Source organism: Vipera berus (genome assembly GCF_964194415.1).
Source record: "Vipera berus genome assembly, chromosome: 2".
In the NCBI taxonomy this organism is placed as follows: domain Eukaryota; kingdom Metazoa; phylum Chordata; class Lepidosauria; order Squamata; family Viperidae; genus Vipera; species Vipera berus.
In genome coordinates, this window is record NC_138203.1 from 268306217 (window position 1) to 268325870 (window position 19654).

Sequence of the window (19654 nt, forward strand, 5' to 3'; positions counted from 1 at the left end):
ACTAGACATACCCAATTCCAGCAGCCGTTCCTTATATGTTTTAGCCTCCAGACCTCTAATCCAGGGCTTTTCAACCAGTGGTACGGGTACCACCTGTGGTACATTGGTACCTGGCAGGTGGTACGCAACCATCCTAGAAAAGTGGTAGCAGGGGAAGGGAATGAACTGAACTGGTGGCAGCACCGCACAAGCCTTTGCGAGAGATGGCTGGAACTGCAGGGCTGTCAGGACTCAGCGGAAGCGCCAGGATCAGTGCCAGGCTCCAGCTGGAGCTCGGCGCTGTTCCTGGTGCTTCTGCTGAGCCCAGAAGAAGCGCCTATCAGCTGGAATGTTGCAGCATCTCCAGGGTCTTGTGATTTACATTCAGATGCTTGGCAACTGATTCATATTTATGACGGTCACAGTGTCCCAGAGTCATGTGAAGTGACCAAAACCTGCTGCAACCACCCAGCAGACAGGGGGAATAAAAACCAACCCCACCCCACCCCACCCCACCCCCGCTGCCAATCCTCAACAGAAATGCTCACAATGAAAACCTCGGACAGGAGGAAGAGCGCCACCGGGCGGGCAGGCAGGTGTCTTGCTCGGCTGTGGCTTGGGGGGCACTTTTTTCAATGCCATTGTAACTTTGAACAGTCACTAAGCGAACTGTTGTAAGTCGAGGACTACCTGTACTTCATCACTTTTTTCCTTTTTTGGGGGGGGTCATCAAGTTCTTGACACCTTGCTAGGCGACTGGTGGTACTTGGATGTTGCCATATCCTAAAAGTGGCACAATGGGTGAAAAGGTTGAAAAGCCCTGCTCTAATCATCTTTGTTGCTGTTCTCTGTACTCTTTCTAGAGTCTCAACATATTTTTTTACATCGTGGTGATGTAAAAGATCCTGGGTCTGATGGGTTTCCTGCTCCTATGCTTGTCTTGCAGGCACAGAATGAGGGGGGAGACCACCTTGTGGAACCCTGGCTGTGACCACGCGGGCATTGCCACCCAGGTGGTGGTGGAGAAGAGGCTTTGGAAGGAGCAAGGGAAGACACGTCATGACCTCGGCCGTGAGCCGTTCATCGAGGAAGTCTGGAAATGGAAAAATGAGTGAGTCTTTTTCCTGCGTCTCTTTCTTCAAGCATCTTTGGAAAGATGGGCGGCATACACGTTTGATAGCTGATGAGGAAAGGGAAAAAAAAGAGAAAAGTGAAGGAGGGAGGGAGATGAGATGAGATTGATAGAGAAATAAAATAAAATACGATAGGATCTGGAGAAATGCTTGCCCCTGTGCTACTTGATAACCGTTTATGTATTACCATTATTTGTGTTTTACCTAAAAGGTAAAGGTAAAGGTTCCCCCGCACATGCGTGCTAGTCGTTTCCAACTCTAGGGGCCGGTGCTCATCTCCGTTTTAAAGCTGAAGAGCCAGCGCTTGTCCGAGGACGTCTCCGTGGTCATGTGGCCGGCATGACTAGATGCCAAAAACGCACGGAACGCTGTTACCTTCCCACCGTCGTGGTCCCTATTTTTCTAATTGCATTTTTTACGTGCTTTCGAACTGCTAGGTTGGCAGAAGCTGGGACGAGTAACAGGTGCTCACTCTGTTACGCGGCACTCAGGATTCGACCCGCCAAACTGCCGACCATCTGATCGACAAGCTCAGCGTCCTAACCCACTGAGCCACCCTGCAATATTTAAATAGCTTTCAGTGTATGGTGTTCGAAACATCTCTAGAAGCAACTCAGCATTAAAGTAGAATCTACTGCTGTCCCAATAATCTTCCTGTCCTTAGTCTGATGGAGAAGACTTATCTTCACCAGTTTCTTGGTCCCAGGACCACATGGTGGAGACCCACCTGATCTCAGAGACTTCCTGCTCCCAGAATGAGGGCACTGCTAGGTAGACTGCCGTTCTCTGGGTCCTGACCCTCAGCATCTCAAGGGTTGGCAACCAATGCATCATGTCCCTGCTAGACCATGCAGAATAGTTGTACGTTACATGAAAAAGACACTCACAGAAGTAACAAGGATCTGCATGGGGTTGTCCACTAGGTGCCACCCATGGCTACCATCAAAAAGAGAGGCAACTGGAGAAGAAAAGCTTCTTGGGTGTCCCTCCTTCCCCCTCCCATTTTGTATCGTGCATTCTGGCCTGCAATTACTTATTCAGGAAGTTGTAATATCAATCTTGTGCCTTTTCGGTGGCTCTTCTCAGTCAGTAGACTTCTTTCTTCCTCCTCTCCAGAAAAGGGGATCGGATCTACCATCAGCTGAAGAAACTGGGTTCCTCCATGGACTGGGACAGAGCTTGCTTCACTATGGACCCTGTAAGATTTTGATCAAAGGGAAAAGGGATGTGTGGGTAACTCTTTAGAACTCCTGCTAGCGTTATTGCTTCCATCCTATGTCCTTACTTGAGTAAAGTCTCAGTGCTCCCTGAATAGGAGATGACAGATTTAAGATTACAATTTAGATTAATTACAGATAGCCCTCAGTGTAACAGCATTTCAAAGTTAGCAACACCATTGGGGGGAAAAAACGTAACTTATGAGTGGTCCTTGCACTTAATGACCATTGCATCATTCCCACAGTCATGTGATCAAAATTTGGTCAGTGTATATTTACGGTGTTTGCAAGGGTCCTGGAATCCCAGCAGACTTCCAAAAAAGGAAAATGGAGGGGGAAACCATATTTTCTTAATGATTCACTTAACAATTGCAGCGAGTCACTTAACATGTGTTCCCCCCCAAAAAGGTCATAACATTGTTAATAATTTCCAATGTTAATAATTTCCTCACTTAGCAGCAGAAATTCTGATCCCAATTACGGCCATACAGTTTGTCTTGGACAGATTTTTTTTCCTTCTGAGCCAAGAAAGAATTAAGGATGGAGGAGAAGGAAGATCTGCTAAAAAGTTTCCATCTGTTTGTTGCTGAATTTGGGAGTTGTTATAAGGGGAACATTAGGAGCGTTTTGTCACACGGAGGAGTTGCTTGGCCATTCCCACTCTCACATACACACCAAACAAATAAAAATTGGAAATTGGCCTTTGCTATCAATTTTCAACAATGCCATGTTTGTGCTTTGGAAGTCACTGGAACTTCTATACCAGCGGCACCCCCCCCCCAAAAAAAACCTTTTGGGCACCAGGGACCGGTTTCGTGGAGAGAGTTTTTTCCGTGGACCGGAGGGGGTGGGCGTGGTTTCGTGTGCGTCTGCGTCCCGTGGATGGGGCTTCGCTTGTTTGCGCGGCCTGGTTTCTGGCATGCCAAAGCCCGGTGCTGGTCCACGGACCAGGGGTTGGGGACCTCTGTTCTCTAAGGCCCATGAATGGTGCATTGCCACCCCACAATTCAGAGAACGGAAAAGAATAAAGGCCATCCTGGGGCGGAAGGGAAGCCCAGGTATGGTAGCCATTTTTCAACACAATGCAAAAGCAACCCTTTTTTTTGCCATGTGGACCACAGGGAGAGAATGACATTTTTATGTGTTCTTGTATCGCCAACAGAAACTCTCCAATGCTGTCCAAGAAGCCTTTATCCAATTGCACGAGAAAGGGATCATCTATCGAAGCAAGCGTCTGGTCAACTGGTCCTGCACTCTCAACTCGGCCATTTCTGACATAGAGGTGATTAGGGTAGAGTGACCTGTTTCCTGTTACTAGCGTTTGGCTAAGGGACCCTGATCCGATGCAACTTCCTGTCTCCTTCCTCCCAGGTGGATAAGAAGGAATTAACAGGCCGGACTCTCTTGCCTGTCCCGGGCTACAAAGAGAAGGTTGAGTTTGGGGTGCTGGTCTCCTTCGCTTACAAGATGGAGGACTCAGGTTTAGTATGAAGTTCTCACCAGATGGTTGGAACAGTTTAGGACAGTGATGGCGAACCTTTTAGAGACTGAGCGCCCATACTGCAACCCAAAACCCACTTATATATCATCGGGTGCCTGGTGGGCGTGGCCCATTGGGTGTGGCCCATTGGGTGGGCATGGCTGTGGTAGTAATGGCAGACTAGGTAAAGGTTCCCCCGCACATGCATGCTAGTCGTTTCCGACTCTAGGGGCTGGTGCTCATCTCCGTTTCAAAGCCGAAGAGCCAGCGCTTGTCCGAGGACGTCTCCGTGGTCATGTGGCCGGCATGACTAGACGCCAAAGGCGCACGGAACGCTGTTACTTTCCCACCGTCGTGTTCCCTATTTTTCTACTTGCATTTTTACATGCTTTCGAACTGCTAGGTTGGCAGAAGCTGGGACGAGTAACAGGCGCTCACTCTGTTATGCGGCACTTGGGATTCGACCCGCCAAACTGCCGACCTTCTGATTGACAAGCTCAGCATCCTAACCCACTGAGCCATCGCGTCCCTTAATGGCAGACTAGGTGGTACTAAAAAGTTCAATCAATCAATTCCAACTTTGCAAGATCTTTTTTTCCCTGCAAGAAGTTGAAATTGATTGAGCCTTTTTTTTTTGCACACGGTGGTGGAGGCCTAAAGCGAAAAGGTTTTATAAAACCCATCTGAAGGCCTAGGACTGGGGTGACGGTTGCGTGCCCACAGAGAGGGTTCTGCACGCATGCCATAGGTTCTGCACGCATGCCATAGGTTCGCTACCACAGGTTTAGGATCTGAAGCCTGACTTGGTTGTCGCTCGCTGGTCATCCATCAAACCTTGTCCATTTTCTCTGATAGATGAGGAAGTGGTGGTGGCTACCACCCGTGTTGAGACGATGCTGGGAGACACAGCAGTTGCAGTCCATCCCAAGGACCCCCGATACCAGGTATGGAAGGTGTAACACTGTACAGGTAGTCCTCGACTTGCAAAAGTTCATTTAGTGACTGTTTGAAGTTACAGTGGCACTGAAAAAAAGTGACTTACGACCATTTTTCACACTTACGACCGTTGCAGCATCTCTCTGGTCACATGATTGACATTCAGATGCTTGACAACTGACCCAGGTTTATGACAGTTACACAGTCCCGGGGTTTTGCAACTTTCTGACAAGCGAAGTCAGTGGGGAAGCCTGATTCACTTAACAACCGTATTACTAATTTAACGGCCAGTGATTCACTTAAGAACCATGGCAAGAAAAGTCATAAAATGGGGCGAGACTCAACTAATTTCTCACTTAGCAGCATAAACGTTGGGCTCAATTGGGGTCGTAAGTTGAGGACTATCCATAGTTTTGGTTGGGTCCGGTGACTTCTCAAATGCTTTGAAGGACAGTCCCAAAGGTGCTTTTCAAAAGGCAGCTGGACTTTCTCTTTTTTTCCTTGAAAACATATGAGGAACTGAAGAAGCTTCTTGGATGAGAAGTGAAATGTTTTCAAGGGGGAAAAAAGTCCAGTTGGCTTTTCAAAACCACCTTTGGGACAACCATGATCTGGATCAGACATGTCAAACACAAGGCCCAGGGGCCGGATCTGGCCCACGAAGTGGTTTCATGTGGCCCGCGAAGCCATCCTGGAAACAGTGAGGGAATGGCCCCCACTGCCTTGGCCCTGGCCCAGAGACCCTCCTTCTGCCAGAGACCCTCAGATCTCTCCCACTCCTGCCCAGGCCCCCATAGGCACCCTTGATGCGAACGATGTAGAGCTGGCCATGCCCACCCAGTAGGCCACACCCACTCTAGCCACGCCCACCCAGGCCACGCCCACCTGGCCCCCTGAGGGCAACCGCAATGCTGATGCGGCCCTCAATGAAATTGAGTTTGACACCCCTGATCTGGATGATTGAGAATCTCCATAAACCAGGGGTAGGCAACCTTGGCTCTTTTCTGACTCGTGGACTTCAACTCCCAGAATTCCTGAGCCACCATGGCTCAGCTTGGAAACCTCTCCCTTTCCCCTCAGCATGGTTGGCACAGGAATTCTGGGAGTTGAAGTCCACGAGTCAGAAAAGAGCCAAGGTTGCCTACCCCTGCCATTGACATTTGAAGGACAGTCGTAAGCAGCTTTTTGGTGGTGGTGGTACATCCTAATATTGAATGGTCAGGTCACTAGGTTGTAAGTCAAGGGTTACCTGTACTACTGTAGCAGAACAATGCCAGAATCAGATACAGCTTTTCTATCCAAGGGAACGGAGGACCATCTTGAATAAGGGAGAAGTGTCATCATGCAAGAGTAGAATTCAGATGCAGGACAGCTTGAGACTAAAAGCTCTGGAGTGAAGATTTGGTGTTGCAACAACAAGTGGGAGCATCAGCAAAGGGAAGATCTTTCAAGGATTGAGCCAGGGATATAGGATGCAATAATCCGGAAGCTGCAGTTGATAACCTTATCAGACTGTTGTCTATGGAGGTTCTCAGTCATCCAAGTCATGGTTACCCCAGAGGTGCTTTTTCAAAAGGCAACTGGACTTCCTTTGTTTGTCTTTGAGGACTTTTCACTTCTCATCCAAAAAGCTCCTTCAGTTCTGAACCGAAGAAGCTTCTTGGATGAGAAGCGAAACGTCTTCAAGGGGGGGAAGAAAAAAGGAAAGCCAGTTGCCTTTTGAAAAAGCACCCTTGGAACTATTAAGGTAAAGGTAAAGGTTCCCCCACACATGCGTGCTAGTCGTTTCTGACTCTAGGGGCCGGTGCTCATCTCTGTTTCAAAGCCGAAGAGCCAACGCTTGTCTCCATGTTCATGTGGCCAGCATGACTAGATGCCAAAGGCGCACGGAAAGCTGTTACCTTCCCACCGTAGTGGTCCCTATTTTTCTACTTGCATTTTTACGTGCTTTCGAACTGCTAGGTTGGCAGAAGCTGGGACGCGTAACAGGCGCTCACTCTGTTACGCGGCACTCGGGATTCGACCCGCCAAATTGCTGACCTTCTGATCGACAAGCTCAGCGTCCTAACCCACTGAGCCACCACGTCCCTTGGAACTATTAGACAGTTGCTTATCTGGGTGACTTTGGATTCTTCATTAAGTCTCTTCCTTTGATCTGCTTTCTTTTCTAGCATCTGCATGGCCGGAAAGTCCAGCATCCTTTCACAGGACGCCTCCTGCCTATTGTCTGCGATGATTTTGTAGATATGGAATTTGGAACTGGTATGTTCTGGGCTACGAGCTAGGTCAGGGGTAGGCAACCTTGGCTCTTTTATGACTCGTGGACTTCAACTCCCAGAATTCATGAGCCAAGGTTGCCTACCCCTGGGCTAGGTAAATGCAGCAAGACCTACATGAAAGGACGGAATTGTTGGTGAAGAGCTGGAGTGGAGAGTCTATGAAGAGGGTGGAAGATAACAGGTGACCTAAATTATGGAAGTGGAATAAAATGAGAAACCCTGAATGTATGTTAGTTAGGATTAATGAGTCAGAAGGAACCAAAACAGGCAATCATAACTTAGCATTCCCCAATCTGACTTCATGGATGCATTGGACAATTTTGGGGGTTGAATTCCAGCACATCTGAAGGGTGGATCAGGTTGAGGAAGCCTAAAGTACCTAGAAAAGCTATCTGCTAGAAAAGAGAACGACATCCAACAAAGCTGTTGTCAGGAGCAATAAAATCAGGGCTTACGGCTGTTCAAATGAATACTGCATGCCTACAAGAATCTGAACTACTATCCGCCAAGGCCAATTAGCGGGAGGTAAGAGTCAACGGAATTCAAGGAGGACTGGATTTAGATCTCTTGGGGGTGCAAGGGGAATCCAAACGGATGATGCGCTTGACTCGTCCCTTGGGCTCAGCCTGGTCATCTCCTATAACAGGGGTCTTCAAATGTGGACCTTTTATGACTTGTGGACTTCAACTCCCAGAATTCCTCAGCCAGCGTGCCTGGCTGAGGAATTCTGGGAGTTGAAGTCCACAAGTCATAAAAGGGCCAAGACAGCTTTGGGTCTTCAGGTGTTCTTTGAATCGACAGTGTAGGTGGGGAGTAACTCCCAAGACCATAAATCAGATTGTAGAAGGAAACATCAGGGCACAGCATGAATTCAAATGATCTTCTCCCCTTATTTTTAGGTGCTGTAAAGATCACACCAGCTCATGATCAGAACGACTATGAGGTTGGCCTGCGTCACGGACTCGAGTTCCTCAATATTATGAATGAGAACGGCTATCTCATCAACGTTCCTCCACCCTTCTTGGTATTGTTGGGATGCGTTCGGGAGCGTGGGTGAAACTCAAGGGATCCCTTTGGTCCTCCGTCTGTCTTTTATCAGCTGGGATGGTTTTAGCATTAATTGGAATAGAAGGTCTAGTACAGGCGTGTCCAACCTTGTCCACTTTTAAGAATTCTGGGAGTTGACGTCTACAGGTCTTACATGCCGGCCACATGACCACGGAGACGTCCTTGGACAAGTGCTGGCTCTTCGGCTTTGAAACGGAAATGAGCACCGGCCCCTAGAGTCGGAAACGACTAGCACGCATGTGCGGGGGAACCTTTACCTTTACCTTTACCCCTGGTCCAGTATATAAGAGCTGTCTTTTAATTGGTACTGATGAATTGGGCATAGGGGCCTGCGGGGCCTATGGGGCCTGTCTGAGCTTAGTTGTTTTCTTGCAGAGATTCCTTTACCCAACTGGGTAATGTCATCAGTTCTATTAGGGAGTAGGGCTTGCTTGTGTTGTTGTTGTTGTTAGCTGCGAAGTCGTGTCTGACCCATCGCGACCCCATGGACGACGTTCCTCCAGGCCTTCCTGTCCTCTACCATCTTCTGGAGTCCATTTAAGCTCACGCCTACTGCTTCAGCGACTCCATCCAGCCACCTCATTCTCTGTCGTCCCCTTCTTCTCTTGCCCTCAACCTTTCCCAGCATTAGGCTCTTCTCCAGTGAGTCCTTCCTTCTCATTAGGTGGCCAAAGTATTTGAGTTTCAACTTCAGGATCTGGCCTTCTAAAGAGCAGTCAGGGTTGATCTCCTCTAGGACTGACCGGTTTAATCGCCTTGCAGTCCAAGGGACTCGCAGGAGTCTTCTCCACCACCATAGTTCAAAGGCCTCAATTCTTTGGCACTCAGCCTTTCTTATGGTCCAGCTTTGACTGCCATACATTGCAACTGGGAAGACCATAGCCTTGACTATACGCACTTTTGTTGACAGGGTGATGTCTGCTTTTTAGTGTGCTGTCTAGATTTTTATATACTGGTGGCTTGTTCTGTCAGCGCTGGTAGGAGTGTTGATTTTTTTCTTGATTCAGCTGCAGTTCACTGTTAGCTTGTTTGTTTCAAGGGACCTTTCTGTGCTTTCCGGCTTTCCAACTGCTTCACTTTCGTCTTCTCCTTCTTCTCCTCCTTCCAGGGCATGAAGCGTTTTGAAGCCCGTCAAGCAGTGCTGGAAGCTTTGAAGGAAAAGAAGCTTTTCAAGGAGGTGAAGGACAACCCCATGGTGGTCCCAGTGTGCAGGTGAGTAGTAGCTGCAGAGTAAAAGCAGCCTTCCTCAAAGGTGAAGAACCGTGGTGGCACATTGGTTAAAAGTGAGTACGGCAGGCAAACTCTGCCCACAGCCTGGCCTTCAATCCCGACTGGCTCAAGGCAGACTCGGCCTTCCGTCCTTCTGAAGTCGGTAAAATGAGAAGCCAGGTTGTTGCCAGATTGTAAGCCACCCAGAGAGTGCTGTAAAGCACTGTGAAGTGGTATAAAAGTCAACGTGTAATTGCTATTGCTGTTCAAACCACGATTCCCAAGGATTCCCAGCAGCATGGGTGAAAACAAGGTGTGTGTGTGTGTGTGTCAGCCTTCATGTGAAAAGTGATGCCTTTTTTCGATCACTGCTTCTCCTGTTCTCAGCTTGTGTGTGTGTGTGTGTGTGTGTGAGAGAGAGAGCCTTCATGTGAAAATGATGCCTTTTTTCGATCACTTCTTCTCCTGTTCTCAGCTTGGGAGGGTGTGTGTGTGTGTGTGTGTGTGTGTCAGCCTTCATGTGAAAAGTGATGCCTTTTTTTGATCACCACTTTAGGAATCTTTCGCGTGAAGCCTTATATCCTCTGGGCTGTAGAAATAGTTGAAGATTTCAGACCCTCACCGGACCCCAACTTGTATATAAATAAGATCCTGGTTGCTAGTTTAATTCTGGGGGCAAAATTCTTGAGTTGAGTTGAGTAGGGTTGGTAACTTCAGAAGGAAGGAAGGAAGGAAAGGAAGTGAGAGAGAGAGAGAGAGAGAGAGAGAGAGAAAGAAAGAAAGAAAGAAAGAAAGAAAGAAAGAAAGAAAGAAAGAAAGAAAGAAAGAAAGAAAGAAAGAAAGAAAGAAAGAAAGAAAGAAAGAAAGAAAAAGAAAGAAAGAAAAGAGAGTAAATTTTGTAAGGCAGGAAGGAAGTAATAAATGTATGTACTGTATGTATGTAGTGAAAAATCTTGCTTTCCTAATGCAGATTGGATGGGTAAAAGAGGTTTCCATGTGAGGAAAGGTCCCACTGAGCCAGAGAGGAATCACCATGGAAGAGTTTTCACCATTCTGTAAAGGGGTACAACTAGTCCTCACTTAGTGACCATAATTGCGACTGGCAACTCAGTGAAGCGAAGCAGTCACTAAATGGAGCTGCCACTGTGCTTACGACCTCACGAAGGCAAAGGATTGGGTCGGAAAAGTTACTTTTTCATCACCACTGTAATGGCGAACGGTCACTAACAAGGCAGTCGCTAAGTGAGGACTGCTTGTTCTAACCCTGTTGTTTTCCCAGGGTCTCAGCTAACTTTCTTTTCGGCTTTCTCTCCTGATCCTCTTAAAGTCGCTCCAAAGACGTAGTGGAACCCCTGCTGAAGCCCCAGTGGTATGTGCGCTGCGACACGATGGCCCGGGCTGCAGCCGAGGCCGTGCGCCGGGGTGACCTGCGCATTGTGCCAGACTTTCACCTCAAAACGTGGTTCGCTTGGATGGACAATATCAGGTGAGGCACGTACGGAACCCCTACCACTGTGACACTACCAGTTCACACACACACCCTTAAGCCATTTTGTGATTGGTTTGGGGTTTTTTTTTGCCTCAGTGAGCTGTGTGAAACCCACCTGCTGTGTCTTAATATTGTGAGTGAACAAAGCAATTCTTGAAGAAAGCAGTGATTTTTTTTATATATATATTTTTTAAAAAGTGGTTTTTAGCAATATACTGTACAGGGGTGTCAAACTCAATTTCATTGAGGGCCACATCAGCATTGCGGTTGCCCTCGGGCTGGGTGGGTGTGGCCTGGGTGGGCGTGACCTACTGGGTGGGCGTGGCTAGAGTGCGTATGGCCTACTGGGTGGGCGTGGCCAGCTCTACATCATTCTCATCAAGGGTGCCTATGGGGGCCTGGGCAGGAGTGGAACAGATCTGGGGGTCTCTGGCAGAAGGAGGGTCTCAGGGCCAAGGCAGTGGGGGCCGTTCCCTCACTATTTCCAGGATGGCTTCGCGGGCCGCATGAAACCACTTCACGGGCCGGATCTGGCCCCTGGGCCTTGTGTTTGACATGTCTGCTGTATGTGAATGTGTGACTGTAGCAAATTGGAGAGACAAAGACATCTGCAGGTTTGGATGCTTTCGCAGTGTAAACTCCACCTCTTGTATACATCATCACAATGTCCTTGGTGGTGCAGGGGTTAGAATGCAGCACTGTAGGCAAAAACTCCGCCGACAATCTGGACTTCGATCCTGATGGGGCTCAGTAAGCGATAAAATGAGGACCCAGATTGTAACCACGAGTGCCCATATTGGGGGCAATGTCCACATAATGCTTCTAAGTTGTACACCTCCCGGTAAAGTGCCATGGGGCATTATATAAGTCTAAATGCTACTGCTGTGGTGCGCGTTCAGAACAGGCTACCTTGCATTGCACCGCACAACGCCACTTTTGTCATTTGACACTTCCCGAGATGCCCTGGGAACGGGGATGTAAAGCATTGGAGAGAAGAAAGATTAAGGAGGAGATGAAAAGAGAAGAGAGAAGGTGCGGGATGGTGAAATCACTGCAAATAGGAAATGGGAATAGGACAGTGTGGCCTTCTAATTTCTGGCAGATGTCAGCTGTATCTTCTTCAGTATTTTGCTGTGTTTTTTTCCTTCCCCCCCCTCCCAAACTACACACAATTCTGTTTGAAGGGGCTATTTAAGCCATCAAATGCAACTTCCTGCTCAAAGCAGGAGAATAAAATAGAATGGAATGGAATAGAATAGAATGGAATAGAAAGAAATAGAATAGAGGTGGAAGGGACCTTGGAGGTCTTCTAGACCAGCCCCTTGTTTGAGTAGGAGAACCTATCCCATCTCAGACAAGTGGCTGTCCAGTCTCTTCTTAAAAACCTCCGGTGATGGAGCGCCCACAATTTCTGAAGGCAAAACTGTTCCACTGGTGTAACTGTCTTCATTGTCAGGAAGTTTCTCCTTAATTCCAGGTTACTTCTCTCTTTGGTCAGTTTCCAACCATTGTTTCTCGTCCTGCCCTCTGGTGGGGAATTCTGGGAGATGAAGTCCGCACATCTTAAAATTTGCTGAGGTTGAGAAGCACCGGTTTATACTTTAGCATGTCGTGTTAATGCTGTGGATTGTGACCCATTTTCTAATTAGTACAAATTATTTATTTTTAATTTTTATTTTAATTCCATTTATATCCTGCCCTTCTCCGAAGACTCAGGGCGGCTTACAAGCTTAGCAGTAGCCTTCATTCTATGTATATGCCTGCTTATTAGGGCTTTCACACACCCAAGCGGCATTATTACAAAGTCAGCTTAATTGCCCCCAACAATCTGGGTCCTCATTTTACCTACCTCGGAAGGCTGGAAGGCTGAGTCAACCTTGAGCCTGGTGGGATGCGAACCTGCACTAATTGCAGGCAGCTGGTGTTACTTAAGGAGGCATTAGCCCATTATATGCAGGAGCCCAAAATTTCTGTTGCTAAGCGAGACACTGGTTAAGTGACTTTTGCCCCATTTTATGAACTTTCTTGCCACAGTTGTGAAGTGGATCCTGCAGTTGTTAAGTTAAGACGGTTGTTAAGTGAATCTGTCTTTCTGGTTGACTTTGCTTGTCAGAAGGTCGCAAAAGATGATCGCATGAGACACAGCAACTGTCGTAGGTATGAGCCAACTGCAAGCATCCAAATTTTGATAATGTGACCTGGGGATGCTGCAGTGGTTACAAGTGTAAAAAAAACAACAGTCGTAAGTCACTTTTTTCAGTGCCATTGTAACTTCGAACAGTCACTAAATGAACAGTTGTAAGTCAAGGACTACCTGTAATATTAAATGTAATTGGAAATCGAATGGTAGTGATTTGGTTGTTGCTACAGTCTTTCCGAAAGGGACGCGGTGGCTCTGTGGGTTAGGACGCTGAGCTTGTCAATCAGATGGTCGGCAGTTTGGCGGTTCGAATCCCGAGTGCCGCGTAACAGAGTGAGCGCCTGTTACTCGTCCCAGCTTCTGCCAACCTAGCAGTTCGAAAGCACGTAAAAAATGCAAGTAGAAAAATAGGGACCACTACGGTGGGAAGGTAACAGCGTTCCGTGAGCCTTTGGCGTCTAGTCATGCCGGCCACATGACCACAGAGACGTCCTCGGACGAGTGCTGGCTCTTCTGCTTTGAAACGGAGATGAGCACCGGCCCCTAGAGTCGGAAACGACTAGCACGCATGTGCGGGGGAACCTTTACCTTTACCTTTTACAGTCTTTCCAGCTTCTTCACCTTTTCATCCTGCCTAGCTTCTCTTCTCTGAAAGGAATTGTTTATTTTGTATGCTACTGGATATTGTTTTTTTTCCCCTTTTCACTTTTAATCTGCGTTTGATAAATTGTTAAAACGTTGAGTAATTTTGGACTGGAGCTTTGCTAATTCTTTCCTTTTTTGTAGGGATTGGTGTATTTCTCGACAGCTTTGGTGGGGCCACCGTATTCCAGCATATTTTGTGACTATTGATGACCCTTCGGTGCCGGCAGGAGAGGTAAGATTTCCTGGGCCACTTGGGATACTAACAGGTAGAAAAGCCCTGATTGCTGGGAAAGAGAAACATAATAAATATTTGGGATACTGAAGTGTAAATACAGGTAGTCCTCAACTTACAGCAGTTCATTTAGTGACCATTCAAAGTTACAACGTCACCGAATAAAGTGACTTATAACCGTTTTTCACTCTTAACAACCATTGAGGCATCCCCATGTTCACGTGATCAAAATTCAGATGCTTGGCAACTGACTCGTAGTTATGACAGGTGTAGCATCCTGGGATCATGTGATCCCCTTTTGTGACCTGACAAGCAAAGTCAATGGGGGCAGCTGGATTCACTTAGCAACCATGTTACTAACTTAACCTCTGCGGTGATTCACTTAACAACTGTGGCAAGAAAGGATGCAAAATGAGGCAAAATTCACTTAACATCCGGTCTCACTTAGCAACAGAAATTTTGGGCTCAGTTGCAGTCGTAAGTCGAGGACTGTGACTGTGCAGACATCCGTGGGTTCTCTGAACTCAGAGAGGGAAACAGTGGGTGAAATGGTGCTACGATTTTTTTTTTCATTCTTCCTTTTCACTTTGACTTCTAGAGGAGGCGTTAAGAATTAACATAAAATAGTCAGTGTTTGTAAAATTAATTTCTGATTTTGCATACAGTTAAGCCAAGTATATATAAACCTTTTTATTTGCTTGTATCCCACCTTTATGATTTTTTACAAATAACTCAAGGAGGCGAACATCTAATATTCCTTCTTCCTCCTATTCCCCGCAACAACAGCCCTGTGAGGCGGATTGAGCTGAGAGAGAGACAGAGAGAGAGAGAGAGACAGACAGATGGACGGACGGACAGAGACCGAGAGACTGGCCAAAGTCATCCAGCCACCTTTCATGCCTACATGGGGCTAGAACTCATGGTCTCCCAGTTTGTAGCCTGGGGCCATAACCACTAGGCCAAACTGGCTCTCCTTGAAGAAGAATATTCGGGGTGACCAAGGACAATGAAATGTGATGGATATTAATCTTTTAGAGCAGGGCTTTTCAACCAGGGGTACGGGTACCACCTGTGGTACGTTGGCACCTGGCAGGTGGTACGCAACCATCCTAGGAAAGTGGTAGCGGGGGAGGGGAATGAGCTGAACTGGTGGCAGAACTGCACAAGCCTGAGCGAGAGACGGGTGGAGCTGCAGGGCTGTCAGGGCTCAGTGGAAGCGCCAGGATCAGCACCAGGCTCCAACTGGAGCTCAGCACTGATCCTGGCGCTTCTGCTGAGCCCAGAAGAAGCACCGATCAGCTGGAATGTTGCAGCATCTCCAGGGTCTTGTGATTTACATTCAGATGCTTGGCAACTGATTCATATTTATGACGGTCACAGTGTCCCAGGGTCATGTGAAGTGACCAAACCTGCTGCAACCACCCAGCAGAGGGGGGGGGGAATAAAAACCAAACGCTCCCCACCCCCGCTGCCAATCCTGAACAGAAATGCTCACAATGAAAACCTCGGACAGGAGGAAGAGTGCCACGGGGCAGGCAGGCAGGTGTCCTGCTCAGCTGTGGCTTGTGGGGCACTTTTGTCAGTGCCATTGTAACTTCGAACAGTCACTAAGCGAACTGTTGTAAGTCGAGGACTACCTGTACTTCATCACTTTTTTCCCTTTTTTTTTTTTTTGGTCATCAAGTTTTTGACACCTTGCTAGGCGACTGGTGGTACTCAGATGTTGCTACCATATCCTAAAAGTGGTACAATGGGTGAAAAGGTTGAAAAGCCCTGTTGTCACTGTGTGTTGGGGGGAGAGAGCACGGGGCGGAGGCTCAGCTAATCTCAATGTACACAAGTTGTACTTTGACAATAAAGGATTATTATTATTATTATTATTATTATTATTATTATTATTATTATTATTATTATTATTTTAGAGACTGCGGAGCTTAGAAAAATCCTGGGTAATTTTGATATGTTTTTTTAACATTGAACAAAACTTTTGTCGACCAGTGATTTACCTTCCCAAATTCTGCAGGATGTGGACGGCAAATACTGGGTGAGCGGTCGGAGCAAAGAAGAAGCCAAAGAAAAGGCCGCCAAAGCCTTCAACATCAGCCCGGATAAAATCTCCCTCCAGCAAGGTAGGGAGATCGGAAATGGGAAAAGTGCGGGCAAGGGACTTAGGAAGGGGTGTCCGCCATCACATGTCCTGCATTGCAACCTCGAACCGAAGGGTCACCCCCTACTACATGCGCCCTTGTAAGAGGACGGGCAGTTTTCATTCCGTTGCTAATTCATCTAAGGCCCTGATGCTATCTTTCTACCTAGGAACATTGCACCGTAAGGATGCAAATAGATAGTTCTTGTTTAGCGACCAGGTTTGTTAAGCAAAATGGTCATTAAGTGAAAAGTGAACTAAAAGACTAAAACACCTTTTCACCAGCAATCAGCATCCAGATAATTTAATTTAATTTAATTTAATAATTTAATTTGTATACCGCCCTTCTCCCGAAGGACTCAGGGCGGTGAACAGGGCAATACATAGTAAAAAACAGAATACAAAAATTAAAAAGTAATTAAACCATTATGCCCATAATTAATACATATTAAAATTAAAACTGTTTATAAAAACCCAACCCCATCCCGTCAGACCAGGCCAGCTTGTTCGAAAAAGAAGGTAACCTTTGGTTTAATAACAAGACTAATTTTACGCAGTAAATAATACCCCAATCAGGAAGTACCCACTCAAACAAACAGTCAAGCAACAATCTAATCAAGGAACTACCAAGAAAAAAACAGGACTCACGCCAGCACTTACAGGCAAGCCACTTATATAAAGAGAGAGCGAAACCTGTTCTCTTCTAGCAGTGATGATGGGTAATGAAATGTCTGCAAGAAAAAAACAAAGCTCAGAGAGCACCAAGGATTCCAGAGTTATCAAATTCTCCTAGTTAAAACTTCTGACTTTGTGGCGCCAGCTTTCCCTTTACTCCTTGCCTTCTAAGGTAAAGGTAAAGGTTCCCCCGCACATGCGTGCTTGTCGTTTCCGACTCTAGGGGCCGGTGCTCATCTCCGTTTCAAAGCCGAAGAGCCAGCGCTTGTCCGAGGACGTCTCCGTGGTCATGTGGCCGGTGTGACTAGACGCCAAAGGCGCATGGAACGCTGTTATCTTCCCACCGTAGTGGTCCCTATTTTTCTACTTGCATTTTTACGTGCTTTCGAACTGCTAGGTTGGCAGAAGCTGGGACGAGTAACGCGCTCACTCTGTTATGCGGCACTCGGGATTCGACCCGCCAAACTGCCGACCTTCTGATCGACAAGCTCAGCGTCCCAACCCACTGAGCCACCGTGTCCCTTGCCTTCTAAGATTAGTCAAATTCTTCCTGGGTTTTGAACTTATTCAGGAACCTTCACCTCTCGTTGGCCAACTCTCATCTGCTTCTGTGTGATTCTAGTCTTATCAAAGGGGCTAGCTCTCACTTGCTAACTTGTTAGCCTCTTAAAATATGCATAACCCACCAAATTCTCCTCAAAGGTCTCTTCGGAGCCTCAGTCAAAAACCTCTGCCCACAGTTTCTTGGTTTGAGCTCTTGCAACTGGAGGCACTGCAACTTAAACTAGGGACCTTGTTCCAGACAAAGCTTCACTCTCCGAAGTGCTGACTAAACACCTCTTCTTTTTTCCGCTCTCTGTATCACAAAATTCCTATTTTCAACTTGAATCTAGAACAGGGGTGTCAAACTCAATTTCATTGAAGGCCGCATCAGCATTGCGGTTGCCCTCAAGGGGCCAGGTGGGTATGGCCAGAGTGGGCGTGGCCTACTGGGTGGGCGTGGCTAGAGTGCGTAAGGCCTACTGGGTGGGCATGGCCAGCTCTACATCGTTTGCATCAAGGGGGCCTATGGGGGCCTGGGCAGGAGTGGGAGAGATCTGAGGGTCTCTGGCAGAAGGAGGGTCTCTGGGCCAGGGCCAAGGCAGTGGGGGCCGTTCCCTCACTGTTTCCAGGATGGCTTCGCGGGCCACATAAAACCACTTCGCCGGCTGGATCCGGGCCCCGGGCCTTGTGTTTAACATGTCTGATCTAGAACGTCTATGGAGATTCTCAGTCATGCAGGTTATAGTTATCTCAAATCTAGAACCTCTGCAGAACAAAAGGTTCCCCCTGATCTGCCCACATGTGGTGGGATGCGACTCCCAGAATTCCCAGCCCGCCTAGCTGGGTGTCACAACCCAACATCTTTGGAGGGTCCCAAGGTTGGGAAGCTAGGCTGTGAAAAAAAAACTAAGCCACTTAGAGGTTACACATGGAAAACCAAACACGACTCTAATCTGTGTGCCTTTCTTGTGTCCTTCTTCCAGATGAGGATGTCCTGGACACCTGGTTCTCCTCTGGCCTGTTCCCTTTCTCCATCTTTGGGTGGCCCAATTCAGTAAGTGAATGTGAAATGAAGACGTACGCGTGGATGTCTTTGCTCTACAAATCTTGCTCACCTTTTCCGTCTTGTTCTTTCAAGAGTGAAGATCTTCAGGTCTTCTACCCAGGAACTCTCCTGGAGACCGGACATGATATTCTGTTCTTTTGGGTGGCCCGAATGGTTATGTTGGGCCTCACGCTTACAGGAAAGTTACCCTTCAGAGAGGTGAGAAACAAACATCTATTCCTGCCGGGTTGTATGAGTTCTTCTCCACTTTTCTTTTTTTAATCTATCTATACCTACACACAGACACAGACACACGTGTATGTATGTATGTATGTGTGTATGTGTGTGTGTGTGTGTGTGTGTGTACATATACATGCACACACATATACACACACATACACATACACATATATACACACATATACACATATATACTGTATATATACTCACATATACATACACACATATACTGTATATATACTCACATATACATACACACATATACATATACATGCACACACACACACACATACATATCTCTATATATATTCATACATATACATACATACACACACACACACACGTTTTATAATCACAAGTGCTTGATATTTTATCAGCAACATATTGTCTGGGTTCCAACATTTAACTTACTAATGCTTGTTAAATTCCTTTCTCACTACCTCGTTTTCCTAGCCATTAATAAAAGGTGTCCCATATTCTAAAATATACTGAATCTTCTTTCACTTTCATTTTTAATGTCAAATCTATCCATTTGTGCACAATCTAATTTTTTAAAAAATAACTTCCTCCGTTGGTAAATCTTCATTTTCCCAATGTTGAGTGAATACATTTTTCGCTGCGGTTAATACATGTAAAATTAGATATGTCCACTCTTTCTCATAATTTCCTACAATTATGCCTAACAAAAATAGTTCTGGCTTAAAATCTATAAGTTTTTTTAGTCATTTTCTCTAACCATAGGTGTATTCTTAACCAAAACAATCTTTTTGGCTTTGGGGCATGTCTACCAAAGATGGTAATAAGTGCCTGTTTTTTGTCTACATTTCCAACAATTGTCTGATGTATTCTTAAACATTTTTGCTAACCTCACCGGTGTTAAATAGTTCTCCACTTTTCCATCATCCCTTCTGCCTGTGGTCAAATCAGGGAACCTTTAATTGCAAGAAAGCCAATTTCACCCCAAATAGAATGGGATGTCTGGTCTAAAGAACAAGGGGCTAGTCCTCCTTGAGACAACATAAAAACCTTCAGTCAACTAAAGCTCAGAAAACCACAGAATGAGTCTCACGACATTCATGAGTTGAACTTTGTGAGTGTTATACTGTCCTGATGCATGTAACGCAACACATAAACGTGGGCAGTTGTTTGTAAATTTCATGCTTAACTTGCATGCTTGGAGCTAGCGCTTGAAAAATCA

The 19654-nt window shown here is 46.6% G+C and overlaps 1 protein-coding gene and 1 long non-coding RNA gene across 2 annotated transcripts in view; one reads left to right on the forward strand and one right to left on the reverse strand.

The window, feature by feature from the left end:
* The window catches only part of VARS1 (valyl-tRNA synthetase 1), a 55247-nt gene that overhangs the window by 15743 nt on the left and 19850 nt on the right, over positions 1-19654 (forward strand). The window contains exons 9-21 of the mRNA XM_081317760.1: positions 926-1090; positions 2229-2310; positions 3492-3611; positions 3701-3809; positions 4665-4753; positions 6917-7007; positions 7924-8048; positions 9201-9304; positions 10629-10787; positions 13717-13807; positions 15831-15936; positions 18155-18225; positions 18310-18435. Coding sequence (XP_081173886.1) covers positions 926-1090; positions 2229-2310; positions 3492-3611; positions 3701-3809; positions 4665-4753; positions 6917-7007; positions 7924-8048; positions 9201-9304; positions 10629-10787; positions 13717-13807; positions 15831-15936; positions 18155-18225; positions 18310-18435 — 1438 coding nt within the window. The remainder of the gene's footprint in view (positions 1-925; positions 1091-2228; positions 2311-3491; positions 3612-3700; positions 3810-4664; positions 4754-6916; positions 7008-7923; positions 8049-9200; positions 9305-10628; positions 10788-13716; positions 13808-15830; positions 15937-18154; positions 18226-18309; positions 18436-19654) is intronic.
* On the reverse strand, positions 1074-18322 carry LOC308662210. The gene is made up of 3 exons (XR_014025128.1): positions 18287-18322; positions 2146-2308; positions 1074-1159 (listed from the first exon to the last, which is right to left on the reverse strand). It is a non-coding gene; the product is annotated as an uncharacterized lncRNA (long non-coding RNA).